This window comes from Enhydra lutris, unplaced genomic scaffold, assembly GCF_002288905.1.
Source record: "Enhydra lutris kenyoni isolate GAN:26980312 unplaced genomic scaffold, ASM228890v2 scaffoldscaffold14, whole genome shotgun sequence".
Taxonomy (NCBI): Eukaryota; Metazoa; Chordata; class Mammalia; order Carnivora; family Mustelidae; genus Enhydra; species Enhydra lutris.
The window spans coordinates 19,805,124-19,820,376 of record NW_019154098.1 but is presented as its reverse complement, the minus strand read 5'-3'; the positions used below and the strand labels follow the sequence as shown (position 1 = coordinate 19,820,376).

The window sequence follows — 15,253 nt, the reverse complement described above, 5'->3', positions numbered from 1 at the left end:
TTAAATAAATATATTTATATATATTTAATATATATAATTAAAATGTTATATAATTATATAATTTTATTTTTATTTTTTTAATTATATAATTTTAAAGATTTTATTTTTATTTATTTGACAGAGATCACAAGTAGGCAGAGAGGCAGGCAGAGAGAGAGAGAGAGAGAGGAAGGGAAGCAGGCTTCCTGCTGAGCAGAGAGCCCGATGCAGGGCTCGATCCCAGGACCCTGAGATCATGACCTGAGCCAAAGGCAGAGGCTTTAACCCACTGAACCACCCAGTTACCCCAGTTTACTGTGTTTCTATGAAAACAATTTTTAATGCACAGAATATTCATGGACAGTATTTACTTAACATTATCTTACTGTTTTAACAACAAATAAACTATTTTGAACAATTCTGTAGGGAGGAAAATGATTATTATAATTATAGTTTCCCCATGGCACTATAGTCAAATACTGGTTATAATTCCCTTAGAAAATTGATACAGTAAAAGAAATACAATTTGGGCCTTAAGATGCTTGACTATAGATAATTTAAAATTTTGACTTTCTTGGTTAAGCGTCTGAGTCTTGATTTTGGCTCAGGTCATGATCTCAGGGTCGTGTGATCAAGCCACGTGTTGGGTTCCATGCTGGGTGTGGAGCCTGCTTAATATTTTCTCCCCCCTCTCCTTTTGCCCCTCCTTCTTTGCATGTTCTCTCTCTCTATCTCAAATAAATAAATCTTAAAGTTTTGACTTTTAGCCTCTTTTTCCATAAAATTAAGTTTTTGAATAGTGTGCCTAAGTGTTTATTTGATGAAGTATAATATTAGCCTATGTTTTCATACTCTAAAGAATACCTCTAAAGAATGTGAAATTTTTAAAAATTTATATTTTCTTATTCATCTAACATGTATCTTATTATGTGCTAGACAGTGTGCTAGATACGAGGGATCCCGTGGTGGATTGCACAAATGAAGACTATCCTCACAGAACTTACATGTTGGTGGGAAAAAGAAAATAATAAGAACTATGAAGAGGGGAGCCTGGGTGGCTCAGTCAGTTAGGCAGCCGACTGTTTTAGCTCAGGTCATGATCTCAGGGTCGTGAGATCCAGCCCACTGTGTGGGGGTCTGCACCGCGTGTGGAGCCTGCTTACGATTCTCTCTCCCTCTCCCCCACCCCTCACGCTCCCCACCCCACAACAAAGGAACTATGAAGAACACAAGCAGACTGCAGTAGAGTGATCAGGTGGACTTACTTTAAGCAAATTAGTAAGATCATATATCTCTATAAAAATATGCACATAGAAATCTTGCAGAGTTGTATAGTAAAAAAAAAAAAAGAGAGAGAGAGAGAAAAGAAAATAAGACAGAAAAAGAAAAGAAAAAGAAAGCACAAAGAATTAAAAAAAAAATATATGTTCCTATTGTAACCCAAGTAACTAAATAGTTCTCCGTGTAACCTTACCTAGTTCACCTAATTTTGCAGGGGGGCCTCTCCATTCTGGAAATGAGAATATCATTGATCATTAATCATTTCATCTATGTTTTCAAATAGGGAAGGAGAAGAGTATGGTAGAATTGAAAGTGTCAAGTAAGAATGAATATACTTTAGAAAATGTAGATTTAAATCCTAGTTCTACCATTCACTGGCTTATAGCTTTTTAAATTGTAAATTATAAGTAATAATCCTTGTTTTATCTGTTGCAAAAGTTGCAGTGAAAACCAAATTGGAGTATGTTTTATAAACTGTCAAGTATGTTATAAATTATGGTTGATAACTAATTCTAATGTCTTTGAAGTTTATCTAGCCCAAATGATAGACGGGCATATGTGAAATATTTTCCTGAAAGGTATAAAGCTCCAAATATCCTCTAGATATTTTGAAGATACGATGAAATTTTTAGGAATTACTTTTATAGGTAATTTTTCAAGTCAAAATCAGACACATACCTGTAATTTGTTTAATACAGATATAAAATAATCCTTAATGCATCTCGTTATTGAAGATAAGGAACACTAATATTAGAAGCAAACTAAACTATTGATGTTTATTGTATTTTCATTTGTTTTGTTTTAAATTTGGCATATTAGATTATCATCTTCATTTTATTGTCATAGTTTATTTAGTGTCATTTTTATTTATTGGACAATGACTATAAAACATTAGAGTATTCTTGGGGTGCCTGGGTGGTTCATCCGTTGAGTGTCCGACCCTTGATTTCGGCTTAGGTCATGATCTCAGGGTTGTGATTTCGAGTCCCACATTGGGTTCCGTGCTCAGCACAGAATTTACTTGGGATTCTCTCTCTCTCCCGCTGCATCCTACCGCTGCTTGCGTGCTCTCTCCCCTTCTCTCTCTCTAAAATAAATAAAATCTTTAAAAAAAAAATTGGAGTATTCTTTATCAGTAAGGGACAAATAAATGATGAAACTTTGTATAGATGTTTGTACTTTAAAGCAGCATAAGGGATGATTTTTGGAAACATAATTTAGCTAACAGATCTGGAGGGGAAGCACTGTATTTTCTTTTTATACTAGATCATAATTAGTCTTTTACATTTTTGAAAAAACGTAGTTTTGATTTGCATGCTCATTCTTTGAAATAATTCTAATGCTTTGTAACTTGGTTTTCATTTATTTATTCAGCAATTTTGTGTGGGGGCCTAGGGCAGAGACTACCTGCTGTGTGCCAGGGACTTGTTTCAGATACTGGAGAGAATGAAATGGACAAGGTCCCTCCTTAGGAAGCTTTCATCGTACTTACATTTTAGTGATCTATATGATCTTACGTCAACTTCTGACTTTAAAAAAACAGGTTTGATTAGCCCCAGAATAAAAAGAAAAACCTTTTATAGTGATGCTTATTAGATTAGTAAAAAAATAAGAGGATTGTTAAAGAATCATATCTACTAATTGTATGACCAGGAAATATTTTTTATTTTGTTTTACTTATTTTTAAAAAATTTTTTGAGAGAGACCAGCAGGGGTGGGGGGGGGGTGGTAGTGGTAGGAGGGGCAGAGGACAGAGGAAGAGAGAGATTCTTAAGCAGGCTCCACACCCAGCATGGAACCCCATACAGGGCTTGATCTCCAAACCCTAAGATGATGACCTGAGCCGAAATCAAGAGTTGGCCGACTGAGCCACCCAAATACCCCAGAAAGTATTTTTTTAAGAAGAGAATTTGTAAGGTTAGAAACATGATTGCCTTAGTGCCTGCTTCTTCAGGTGGTACCTACTGAAAAGAATGAATCAAGGTTTTGAAACAGTATTTGGTTTTTAAATTCTGGAGATAATATGATAACCTAGAAGCACCATCCTCAAGTTTCAGAGTATATCTAATGATTAGTGCATGAGGGAGAATGAGTTGTCAGAATCTAAGTTTATTATGACACAGTATAAACAATTGACATAAATGTATTTTGTAGGAAATTATAACTTTAGGGATTTAGAAATGTTTATTTTCATATTTATAGCAAATGTTTATTTAAGAATAAGTTGTCTCAAACATTTGGCTACTTCTTTGCCTGGGTAGGAATATTTATAATATCAGGCTTTAAGTCGTGCATTGAATTGCATTTAGCATCTCTAATTTGTTCAGCTTTACCTATAATAATTATATAATTAAGTTATAACTGGGCCCTGATCTAGCATACTCACAACTTTGTCTATCCTTTGAGCAAAATACTTTCATTACGCATTTTGCACTGCCTGTTTCATTTATGCAAGTATGTAGAACTAGGATTTCATGTTTCAAAGTTAAATATAGATCTTTTTATATTTAATGATTATTTTCTGTTGCTAATACTTTTTATTTTTAGTGTCTAATACTTAATTATGTAAAATACATTTTTTTAAAAATATTTTATTTATTTATTTGACACAGAGAGAGAGAGATCACAAGTAGGCAGAGCAGCAGGCAGAGAGAGAGGGGGAAGCAGGCTCCCTGCGGAACAGAGAGCCCGATGCGGGGCTCGATCCCAGGACCCCAAGACCATGACCTGAGCCGAAGGCAGTGGCTTAACCCACTGAGCCACCCAGGCGCCCCTGTAAAATACATTTGACTTAGAGTTAAAAAAAGGCATGGCTATAGTAACAAAAATAAACATTTAATTTTCCCTTTTCTTTTTGCTCCTAATATACTTATTTGTATATCTAAGAATGCATAAGATAACAAATAGCAGTAAAACTAATACATTAAAGTATTGACTTAGTATCATATATATGTCATGAGACTCATTCGTCTACAAGTGCTGGTTAAAAGTGATTTTTCATTAGATTTGAGATCTATAAGATATCTTACTTAAATTTCCCTGGAGTTTAAAAAAATATTTATTGGGATTTGCTGATTGTTGTAGCTTATAGTTCTAAAATAACAGGCAAATGTAGCTTTCAGAGTGTAGTTCGTTTTATTCAGTACTTAATCAAATTGAGATTTTGCCTAAATATAATATGCTGGCTTTGGGAAAACAAATATTTAATAAACATCTGTATGCCCATTCCTGGCAAGGCAAAGATAAATAACCTGAGTTTTCTCATAAATCAGTCAGAGCTGCTGTAGGTTTTCTGGCATATGATTCATGGTTTCTTTGCATTTTATACCTTATTAGGATTAAATCTCTGATTTCTGGGAATAGACGTTGAAATTACCTACAGATGTATTGTAATTTTGAAACCAGAACAATAATTTATCCAGACAAAAGGTTATAAAATTATGGCTAAGTATGACAAAATCTTTTGATGATGGCTTGTCCAGGCTCTCACTGGTTTGCAGATATACAAAGAAATGTACCACAACCTGAACTTGAAGCAAAAATTGTGAATAATGAGGCGCCTGGGTGGCAGTGGGTTACGCCTCTGCCTTCGGCTCAGGTCATGATCCCGGGGTCCTGGGATCGAGCCCCGCATAGGGCTCTCTGCTCAGCAGGGAGCCTGCTTCCTCCACTCTCTCTGCCTGCTTGTGATCTCCGTCTGTCAAATAAATAAATAAAATCTTAAAAAAAAATTTGTGAATAACAAGGTTTTCAGAGATCTATAACTTAATGGAAAAGGGAGTCTATGTTTGTCTACCTTTGTCTGGTTTTTTACTTTTTTTTGACAGTTTAGGTATTGTTTTTGTTTTTCCAGGGGCCTTGTGAGAGAGCATTACAAAGTACATGTTAGATAGGTGAAATTCAAGTGAAAAATTGTCAGGTGACACTATTTAAGAATTAATCTCAGTGTGTAGTCACTTTTAGTGATATATATTTATATATATATTTATATATGTATATATATTTTTAACATATTCTGTTTTATCCAGGTTGGTGCTCTTTTTGTATTGCCGTGTACTATTAGTAACATACTTATTCCACCTCCCAGCCAACTCAGTTCAAGAAAATGGAGAGAATATATAGCTAAAAAGCCCAAGACAATCAGTGGTAAGTAGTAAATACTTTAAGTTGTTTATGAAGTGGAGATGACATTCTTGATGAGAAAATTACATTTATTACTACTGATTAAAAAGAACCCACATCATTTTAAGATTTTTTATTATCTCAGTAACCTACTGTTAGTATCAAAGTGTATGCTACCTTATTTAGTCAAAAAAATATCAGTAATCCAAAGGCAGAAGTCTTGATTAAGTAGATAGCTAATTTTATTGGACATGGGTTTCTTAGAGACCTTTCAAGAATGAAATTGATGAAAATAAAGTGGTGAGGGGTGCCTGGGTCGCTCAGTCAGTTAAGCATCTGCCTTTGGCTTAGGTCATGATCCCAGGGTCCTGGGATAGAGTCCTAAGTCAGGCTCCCTGCTCTGCAGGGAGTCTTCTTCTCCCTTTGCCCCTCCCCCTGCCCATGAGCAACCTTTCTCTTTCTCTCTTTTTCTCTCTCAAATAAACAAAATCTTTTTGTAAAAAAAGAAAAAGTGGTTGTTTTATTATATGGTCGGCACATAAAAAAACAAACTTGTGATTATAGTTTTTTAGAGAAATTAGAAATTATTTAACAATTACATGTTATGCAGTGTTCTGTGTACTTTAGAAATGTTGGCTCATTTAATTCTTATTAGTCCTATAAACTTATTTTTATGTCCATTTAACAGACTAGGAAATTGGAGCTTGAAGAAGTTACAGAGCTGTTAATTGGCAGAATCTTGGTTAAAATCCTGGCTCTAACAGTTAATAACTCTCTAACTTTTCCAAGGATTTGAACCCAGGCCCTGTGCTCTTAAGTACTGCACTGTATTGCCTCTAGTAATTTATTACATTCAAAATGTCATTACACAAATGAAATCTTAATTTCTGTTGTAAAATCAGATCATTTATATCCAAACTTTAGTATTTTATGAGGTAATTACAGCTCAAAATATTATTACTTGCCCAAAGTCATATAACTAAAGAGTGTTTCTAAATACTTTGCTTATATGTAAGTGTTGTTTTTATTGGACAATAATTTGTTTAAATTATTATTGAGCTTGTAGTTAGTTTTCATCACCCATGATATGATGGGACTAAGAACTGAAATTAAAACATGTCCACCTGCGTTGTTCTAGAAGAAATCTCTAGAAATACTCCAGAGCCATAGAATCCTGAGGAATACAAATTTAAAATCAGCAGCTTACACAGTATTATGTAGGTGAGATACTGAAATCCATTTTAGCAAATGTTGAATTTGAAATGGAGATAATATCTATGTGGAAATTTAAATTCAGAATTTGAAATTAGGTCCATTATCCCCAGAGAGTGGTCAGGGCTAGAGATTTAGATTTTGAGCTTACCAGCTATTTTATCTATTTTATAACAAAGCAGCGTAAGACTAAGTGGCTTCAAGGAACAAATGTTTTTATTTGCTCACAGTTTTGCAGTTTGACCCAGTTCAGCTGGACGGTTCTTCCATTCTCACCAGTGGTCGCTGATGTGGCTGCACTGAGCTTGTGGATTGTTCACGAGTTGGGCTTAGCTGGGATGCAGGGACAACTGTCTTTCTCCAGGTAGTCTCAGAGCCTTTTCCCTTGCCCCATGGTTTCTTCATGTGATCTCTAGCAGGTTAGCTGGAATTTTTACGTGGTGTCTTAAGACTCCAAAACATACAAAAATCAAGCTGTCAGGACTTTTAAGGCTTAATCCCAGAACTGGCCCAGTGTCACTTCTGCTGTATTCTTTTATTTAGAGCTACTCACAGGAATGGCCCAGATTCAAAGGGAAGGTGACTAGACAAGGGTGTGAATACTGAGAAGCCACCAATGTAAAAGCCTGCCATGACTGTCTATAGGTAATAGTTGAAGCCTTAGGAGTGGTTGGACAAAACCATACAGACAGCATGACTAGAAAAGAGAACCATGGCTGGGATCTTCAGAAATACCTGAATTTAAGGTAAAAGTGGAAGAAAAGTTAGGAAATGATTTAATAAATAGTGGTTCGAAGACCCTAGATAGCTATAATCATTAACATCAACATCAAAATACCATTTATTGCATGATACAGTGTGGGAAATAAAGGAGAGTCAAACTGGGTCCTTACACTTGAGGAAGTAGTTGCACAGCCCTTTTCTTTGTGAAATTTATAGTCAAGTGATGAAAGCACTTTGAAAAATCATTATGAATCTGTTTAGTGGACACTGTGAAGGTGAAGTGGAGGGTGCTTCCAGAGTCTATGACCTAACATAGTCTCAAGAATTCAGAACAGTGGGCGCCTGGGTGGCTCAGTGGGTTGAGTTGCTGCCTTCGGCTCGGGTCATGATCTCGGGGTCCTGGGATTGAGTCCCGCATCGGGCTCTCTGCTCAGCGAGAAGCCTGCTTCCCTCTCTCTCTCTCTGCCTGCCTCTCCGTCTACTTGTGATCTCTCTCTGTCAAATAAATAAATAAAATCTTAAAAAAAAAAAAAAATTCAGAACAGCTTCCTGGAGGAACAGATATTGTTAATATAGTTTATTGCATTGTGCTAGTACATAAAGAGATGTAGCTTTGACCCTTCTCAACTCCTCCCAGGGAGTAGATCTATACGTGATGATTTTGGCAGATGCTAAAACAAAATCAGAAATAGATTTGCTAAGTGGCAGCAGAGCCAATTTCACTTATTTTACATGAAATCATAGGATAATATTTATCCATTTCTCAATATTACACATGTTTAAGGCTTGAATTGAATATTAGTATCTCCTAACTAAGCTAAATATTAATATGTCCTAAACTAATAGGAATATTAGTATCTCCTAACTAAACTAAATATACTGTCCAGTATATTCTGGAGAGCCCATTATTTATTTTGCCTTTGTAACTTTTTCTAACATAATTTATTGATCTAAAATTTATTCTTAAGTGGGTTTTTTTTTTTCATGATTTTTATTACAACTTTAAGAAACTACCTTAGTGTGTGGCTTGATTTGATTTCTTTAAATTATCACCTCTTGAAATTTGGAGTTTAATATTGGTAACTTCTGAATAATAAGATATGTATCACATGATAATCTTCAAAGGCAAGTTGTTGATTACTGATTAGGCTTTATCATTAAGTGCTGATTAAGCTGACACTTTACAGTATTTTTTTTTAATCTTAGAAGTAGAAACAATCAAATTGGACAGTTGATTATTAAGTTCTTTTCTACCCATAGCCCTTTCTGTAGGGGAAATTCTTTATTTATCTCATTGACAGAACTCCTTTTGTTAAAGAGGAGCCACGTTTTAGCGAGGATAAAGTTTTAATAGCTCTCACTTGGGAAAACCTCGTATCCCATTCATAGTGCCACTACCAGTTGCCTCTCTCACTATTCCAAATAAGATATCAACTCTCAGATCAGCCTCTTAAATCAACATTGTTTCCTGTAACTTACTGCATTGTGTCCAGCTGTGCTCTCCTGTTGGCCCTGCATGTCCCCTGTCCTCCAACCTAAACTTTAAACTGTTTCCTTAAACTATTGTCTCATTTTAGTCCTTCATGACCTTGTTACTCATTCATTCATTCCTTCAGTCAGTCATACCTTTCCTTCATTTTTTTCTTTTGAGATTGAGTAGATATTGTGTATCAGGCATGGTACAATAATATGGAGATTAGTAATGAGCAAGATAGACTTGGCTCGTCCTTTCCTGGAATTTGAACTGTAATAGAAAATAGATATTAAGAAGTCATTAGAAGTCTGAATTATAACATTGTATTCAGTAGCAACCAACTATAAATTCACAAGAGATAGTATCTTGAAAAAAGTGAGATGTGGAAAGGCTATTATGCTAACATTTGTGGTAAAAACAACAATTTGGGGCATATGTGTGTAAGCACTCGTACGTATTTATTTATATAAATACTATTTTGCATTAATTACTCAGTTTTTCAATAGATATTTTTATCAAGTGTCTACAGTACAGCAGGCACCGTTACACATGTTGGATGGGCAATAAATAGAACACAGTCCATGTCCTGAGGAAACTTACATGACAGTGGAGGTATTAGGTTTAGATTTTAGGTTTTTTCAGAAACCCATATGGTTATGTCTTTCAGTTTTGATAGGCCTTTACTCCGGACATTTTCTCATTCAGGACCTAACTTGCCATCCCATCTAAAATTGCAAATAGACTCTTCTCTTGACATTATATTCATGTCCCCAGCTTTATTTTTTTCTCTTTAGTACTTATCACTATCTAATATACTAAGTGTCTTTTTCTCACTCAAAGTGAGAAGAGACAAGATGGAATTTTTTTATTTTTATTCATTTCTTTATTTTCAGTGCCTGGAACAGTACCAGATACTTAGTGGGTACTCCAAAATAGTTGTTAAGTAAAACATGAAATATATATTTCCAGGTAGTAATAACTGTTGTCTGAAAAAGTAAAAAGATTTTGAATGGATTCCATCCATGCGGTGTGGATCAAAATTTGTGCCCCAATTTTTATCAGTTCCTTAGGTATAACAAATCATCTCTGATGAAATAAAATACGTACATAGTTTGAAACATATGGTATTGCTTATTTGTACATCAAAAATTGTCAAGTATCAGCAATTTCAGATGGCTTGACCTAAAATGAAAAACAGTGTGCCATTTGAATTATGCCTAAATTAAGCATAGCCAAAGAATGATTTTTAACAGTGATTTTCAGCGAGATACTCAAAGTATTATGATACTAGGAAAAATGCAAAAGAACTATGTGAACAAATGCAACTGAGCTAAACCCAATTACTCTGAAGAAAGACTTCTATATTTAAAACTTGTACTGAACAGCCAGTTGTATAATGAAAAGTGCCTGGCTTACCATATGTTCACAGAGAAGTTTTACAGAATTGTCAAAAATTTAGATGCTGCTCTTTGCCTAACTGTGCATTACAAATGAATAAGCTAAAGTATAGAGAAATCAACCAAATTCTCCAATATCACAGGGTGAAGTCAGAATTTTCACCCAAGTCTCAATGCATCTGCAAACCATCCGTGATAGTTACAATCTTGAGTCCTATTGTTGCCTCATTTTGTTTAAATTGGAATTCTTTTGAAAGGAAATATATTTTTAAAGGATTTTATTGATTTATTCGACAGAGAGAGAGAGAGATTACAAGTAGGCAGAGAGGCAGGCAGAGAGAGAGGGGGAAGCAGGCTCCCCACTGAGCCACCCAGGTGCCTCTGAAAGGAAATATTTTAAAGGTACTCTTGAAAAAAGTTACTGTTTTGTTGACTGACAAGTCTAATAAAAATATTTTTAAAGAGACTAGCTTAATAAGGACCAATGAATGTTTTGAATTGATGAGGCATGTACCTTTATTCTCAAATCAGGGTGACAACAATGTTTCAAAATAGTGAGCTGAAACTAATAAGTTTTTTTTTTTAATTTTTTAGAAGATTTTATTTATTTATTTGACGACAGATATCACAAGTAGGCAGAGAGGCAGGCAGAAAGGGGGAAGCAGGCTCCCTGCTGAGCAGAGAGCCCAACACGGGGCTTGATCCCAGGATCCTGAGACCATGACCCAAGCTGAAGGCAGAGGCTTAACCCACTGAGCCACCCAGGTGCCCCCTAATAAGGTTTTATGACACTGTGTAACGGATCTATAAATTCCACCTTGAGAAAAGGTAAAGGACTCAGGTAAAGATTTTGAAAGAGACTTCAGTGGCCAAGACAAAGTAATCTTTTAATCAGCAAATATTTATAGTTTGCCTCCTGGGTTCAGGGCATTCTTCTAGATGGTAGGAATTCAGTAATGAACACTATCAACCAACTTTACTGTACTAACTTTTATTGAACACACCATTCAGCAGCGTCCTCGTTCTCTTCAAGCACATATGAAACATTCTTGAGAATAGACCATATATATTGTAGGCCATTAAATGAGGCTAATAAATTTAAAAGTGTGTTCTTCAATTACAGTAGAATTAAATTAGAAATCAGCAACACAAATATGAGGAATACTTTAACTATTAGAAATTAAATTAAATTAAATAACACATTCCTAAATAACCCATAGGTCAAAGAAGAGAAACCAAAGGGGAAATTAGAAAATGTTTTTAGTTGAAAATAAAACCAGGGCATCTGGATGTGTAAGTGGGTTAAGCCCTTTCTTCGGCTCAGGTCATGATCTCAGGGTCCTGGGATCTAGCCCCCACATCTGGCTCTCTGCTCAGCAGGAAGCCTGCTTCCCCTCCCCACCCCCACCTGCCTCTCTGCCTACTTGTGATCTCTATCAAATAAATAAATAAAGTCTTTAAAAAAAAAAAGAAAAGAAAACCAAAACTTGTCAAATTATGGAGAGCATCTAAGGCAGTACTAAGAGGATTGTAAATGCTTATCATGGAAGATACGATCTAAAATCAGTTATCCAAACATCAACCTCAAGAAGCTAGAAGACTAATTCCAAGTTAAGTAGAGGGAAGGAATTAGACTAGAAGTTAATGAATAAAATACTGAGGGCTACATCTAACAAAAGAAGTGCAATATCTATACACTGAAAACTGTGAAACTTAATGAGAGCAATTAAAGAAGATATAAGTAAGTGGGGAAACACCATGTTTGTGATTTGGAAAACTCAGTATTATTAAGATGGTACTTCCCTCCAAATTTACACGTAGATTTAATTCAATTTTTAACAAAATCCCAAGAGGACTTTACATAGAAATTGACAAACTGCTGCTAAATTTATATGGAATTGCAAAGGACCTGGAATGGCCAATTTTGGAAAGGAAGAATAACTTTTGGGAACTTACAGTACTTGATTCACATCCCAACTGTAAAGCCACAGTATTCAAGACAGTATGGTATTGAATTAAGAATATGCATGTATCAGTTGAAAAAATAGAAATAAAGGTGCCAGTGGGAAAAAGAGAGTCTCTTTAACACTGCTAGAAGAACTGGATATCCATATGTAAAACATATATATAAGATTTTTATATAAAAATTAACTCAAAATGGATTATATAACTAAATGTAAACACTAGAACTAGAAAATTTCTGTAAGAAAATATAGCTACCAAAAGGATCTATAAAAAGAAAAAAAAAAATCTATAAATTCACCAAAACTAAAAATGTCTACTTTTTGAAAAACACTAAGAAAAAAATTTTATTTTTCAATTTTATTTTTTTTTAATTTATTTATTTTAGGGAGAGCTCATGTATGCTTGAGCAGGGTTAGGGGCAGAGAGAAGGGGACAAGCAGACTCCCTGCTGAGCATGGGGCTTGATGTGGGGCTCCATCCCAGGACCCTGAGATCATGATGTGAACTAAAATCAAGAGTGAACGCTTAACCTACTGAGGCAGCCAGGAACTCCAAAAAAAAATTTTAAAGGTTACTTAGAGAAAACATTTCCAGTCATGTCCAACAGTAGCCAGATACATTAAAAATAAATTCTTACAACTCAATAATAAGGAGACAAGCCAATTAATAATAGGTAAGAGAGTTGAATAGATATTTCATTAAAGATACGTGAATAACTAATAAAGCACATGAAAGATGCTCAACATTATTTGTCTTTTGGGAAGTGCAAATTAAAACCACAATGTAATTCTATAATACACTTACTAGAATGGCTTTATTAAATATAGTGACTATCAAATCTTGATGAGGATGTGAAGAAACTGCAAATCTCCCACATTGCTGGGGATGGTGTAAAATGGCTTAGATACTCTTGAAAACAATGTGGCAGCTAAACTTACACTTCACTCTGCAACCCAGTATTTCCATTCCTAGGTATTTATCCAGGAGAAATGAGAACATATGTTCACATAAACACTTGCAAGAAACTGTTAATAAAAGACATATTTATAGTAGCTAAAATTGGAAACTATGCAAACATCTATCAGCTGGTGAAGAGATAAACACAGTTTGTTTTGTCCAGACAGTGGAATATTGCTCGACATATTGCATGAAAAGTTTTGGGTGTACCTATATATGTTAAGTTTATATGGAATTTCTATAAAAAGCTTAAGGACCAGAAAGCATTATCAGTGGTTGCTTGAGGCCAGGAATAGGAGGGGAGATTGACTGCAGAGAGATAATGAACATTCTCCAAAACTGGATTATAGTGATGGATGCCTAAATTAATCACATTTATACTCTGACATATGCATATGCATATGTTTGAGGGAGAAGGAAGGAGAGAGGCAGGGAGGGAAGGCAGGAAGGAAAAAAAATAAAAAAGGAAGAACATCAAACAGGGCTCTACCGGAGATCAGTTAAATGCACATCTCTGGGGAGGAAACCAGACACTCAGTAGTTTATAAAAGTACCCAAGTGTTTCAAGTGCATCCAGTATTAAGAACTTCTGCCCTAGATGTGCTCTTTTCAACCCTAGGCTAGAGAGCCACTGTTACTGAAGAGAAAGACCTTCAGATGCTCTGAGGCCAAAAAGAAAAAAAAAGAATCGCTATTTTAGGCTTTTCATTCCTTGGCTAGAAAATCAGGATAGTAATACTTGCTTAGTGTATCTCACAAACTTGTTTCAGTCACCGTTGGTGATGGTAGACACTTTGTAAACTCTGCGGTAGCTTTTTGTTATTCTGTCCAACCTTAAGGATTCATCTGTGGAACAATAGAGATCATTGTTCTTCATGATAATAAGATCTTCATATGTCTTCTGAAGTTTCTCTATTCATTGTAGCTTTCAAATTGTCTATTTTACTGTGTTGTAACTAAAGGGAAATATATACTGTTTTTGATCCGAACGTTTCTTGTTTAAAATAGTCATGGTGCAATTTATAAATTTTTCTGCTTTTTTGGAATCTTCACAGTAGGAGGTGTCATACAGCTATTCAACAATACTATCATTTCTTAAACCATTTCAGATTATCTTTAGAATTGAGCCAGGGTATTTTCTTGGCTAGTCTCATTGAAGCTAAGTTTTATGCCTAATTGCTCAAAGCTTGGTCTGATGAATAAAGTGGGAAATCAAGGAAGGCAATACATTTTTTGAAAATGCTTTATGAATATAATTACATCATTGTTGCCTTTTTTTTTTCCCCTTATGATTCCCCAGCTGACCCTAAGGACCATTTCAAAAAGTTGAGTCTAAAATTGTTTGAACAATGATATCATTGATAGTGTGTAGCCTCCTAAAATGCCTACATTGAAGGCTAGCTTTTATTTTACCATTTAATGTTTAACTTGATTATCAAAATAATTATGTATATTATTTTGTTGTTTCTTGAGACGTACATATATATAAAATATTTGTAAGTAAGTCAGAAGATTTACTTAACTAGAATACTTTACTACCTTCATCATCCTGAGATATTTTTCAATATATCGATATTATTTCTTCTTTACATTAATACTATCTTATATTTTATATTGTTAAACTTTTAAAAAGAGGGGATATTACAGAATTTTAAGGACCCCTGAGAAACTTATTGGTATAAAATATGACTTTATTTTTATTTTGCTAGAATTTTGATTGCTAATGAAACTAATAATGATCTATCTCTTCATTATAGTTTATGTTATTTGTAAAATTTGATACAATTAAATGGCACTTGTATTCTGCCTCTCTCATTTTACCTGAATAGTAGATCCAAAATAGGTGTTTAGTTTTGGTGAAGAGAGGGCGTGCAAGCCAGTCAATCTCTTACAAGTTGATGTTATGAAAATAACAGGAAAATATATAGGGGCCCCTGGGTGCCTTAAGTCCATTAAGTATCTCAGACTTGATTTCTGCTCTGGTCATGATCTCAGGGTCATGAGATGGAGCCCCACACTCCGGTGTGGGGGGGGGTGTCTGCTTGAGGTTCTGTCTCTCCCTGTGCCCCTTGTCCTGGTGTGTGCTCTTTCTCTCTCTTTCTCTTTCTAAAATAAATAAATAAATCTTAAAAAAAAAAAAAAA

The 15,253-nt window shown here is 34.9% G+C and overlaps 1 protein-coding gene across 1 annotated transcript in view; it reads left to right on the top strand.

Moving 5' to 3' along the window:
• The window catches only part of LOC111146625 (MDM2 binding protein), a 76,957-nt gene that overhangs the window by 17,229 nt on the left and 44,475 nt on the right, over window positions 1-15,253 (top strand). The window contains exon 11 of the mRNA XM_022502261.1: window positions 5,289-5,406. Coding sequence (XP_022357969.1) covers window positions 5,289-5,406 — 118 coding nt within the window. The remainder of the gene's footprint in view (window positions 1-5,288; window positions 5,407-15,253) is intronic.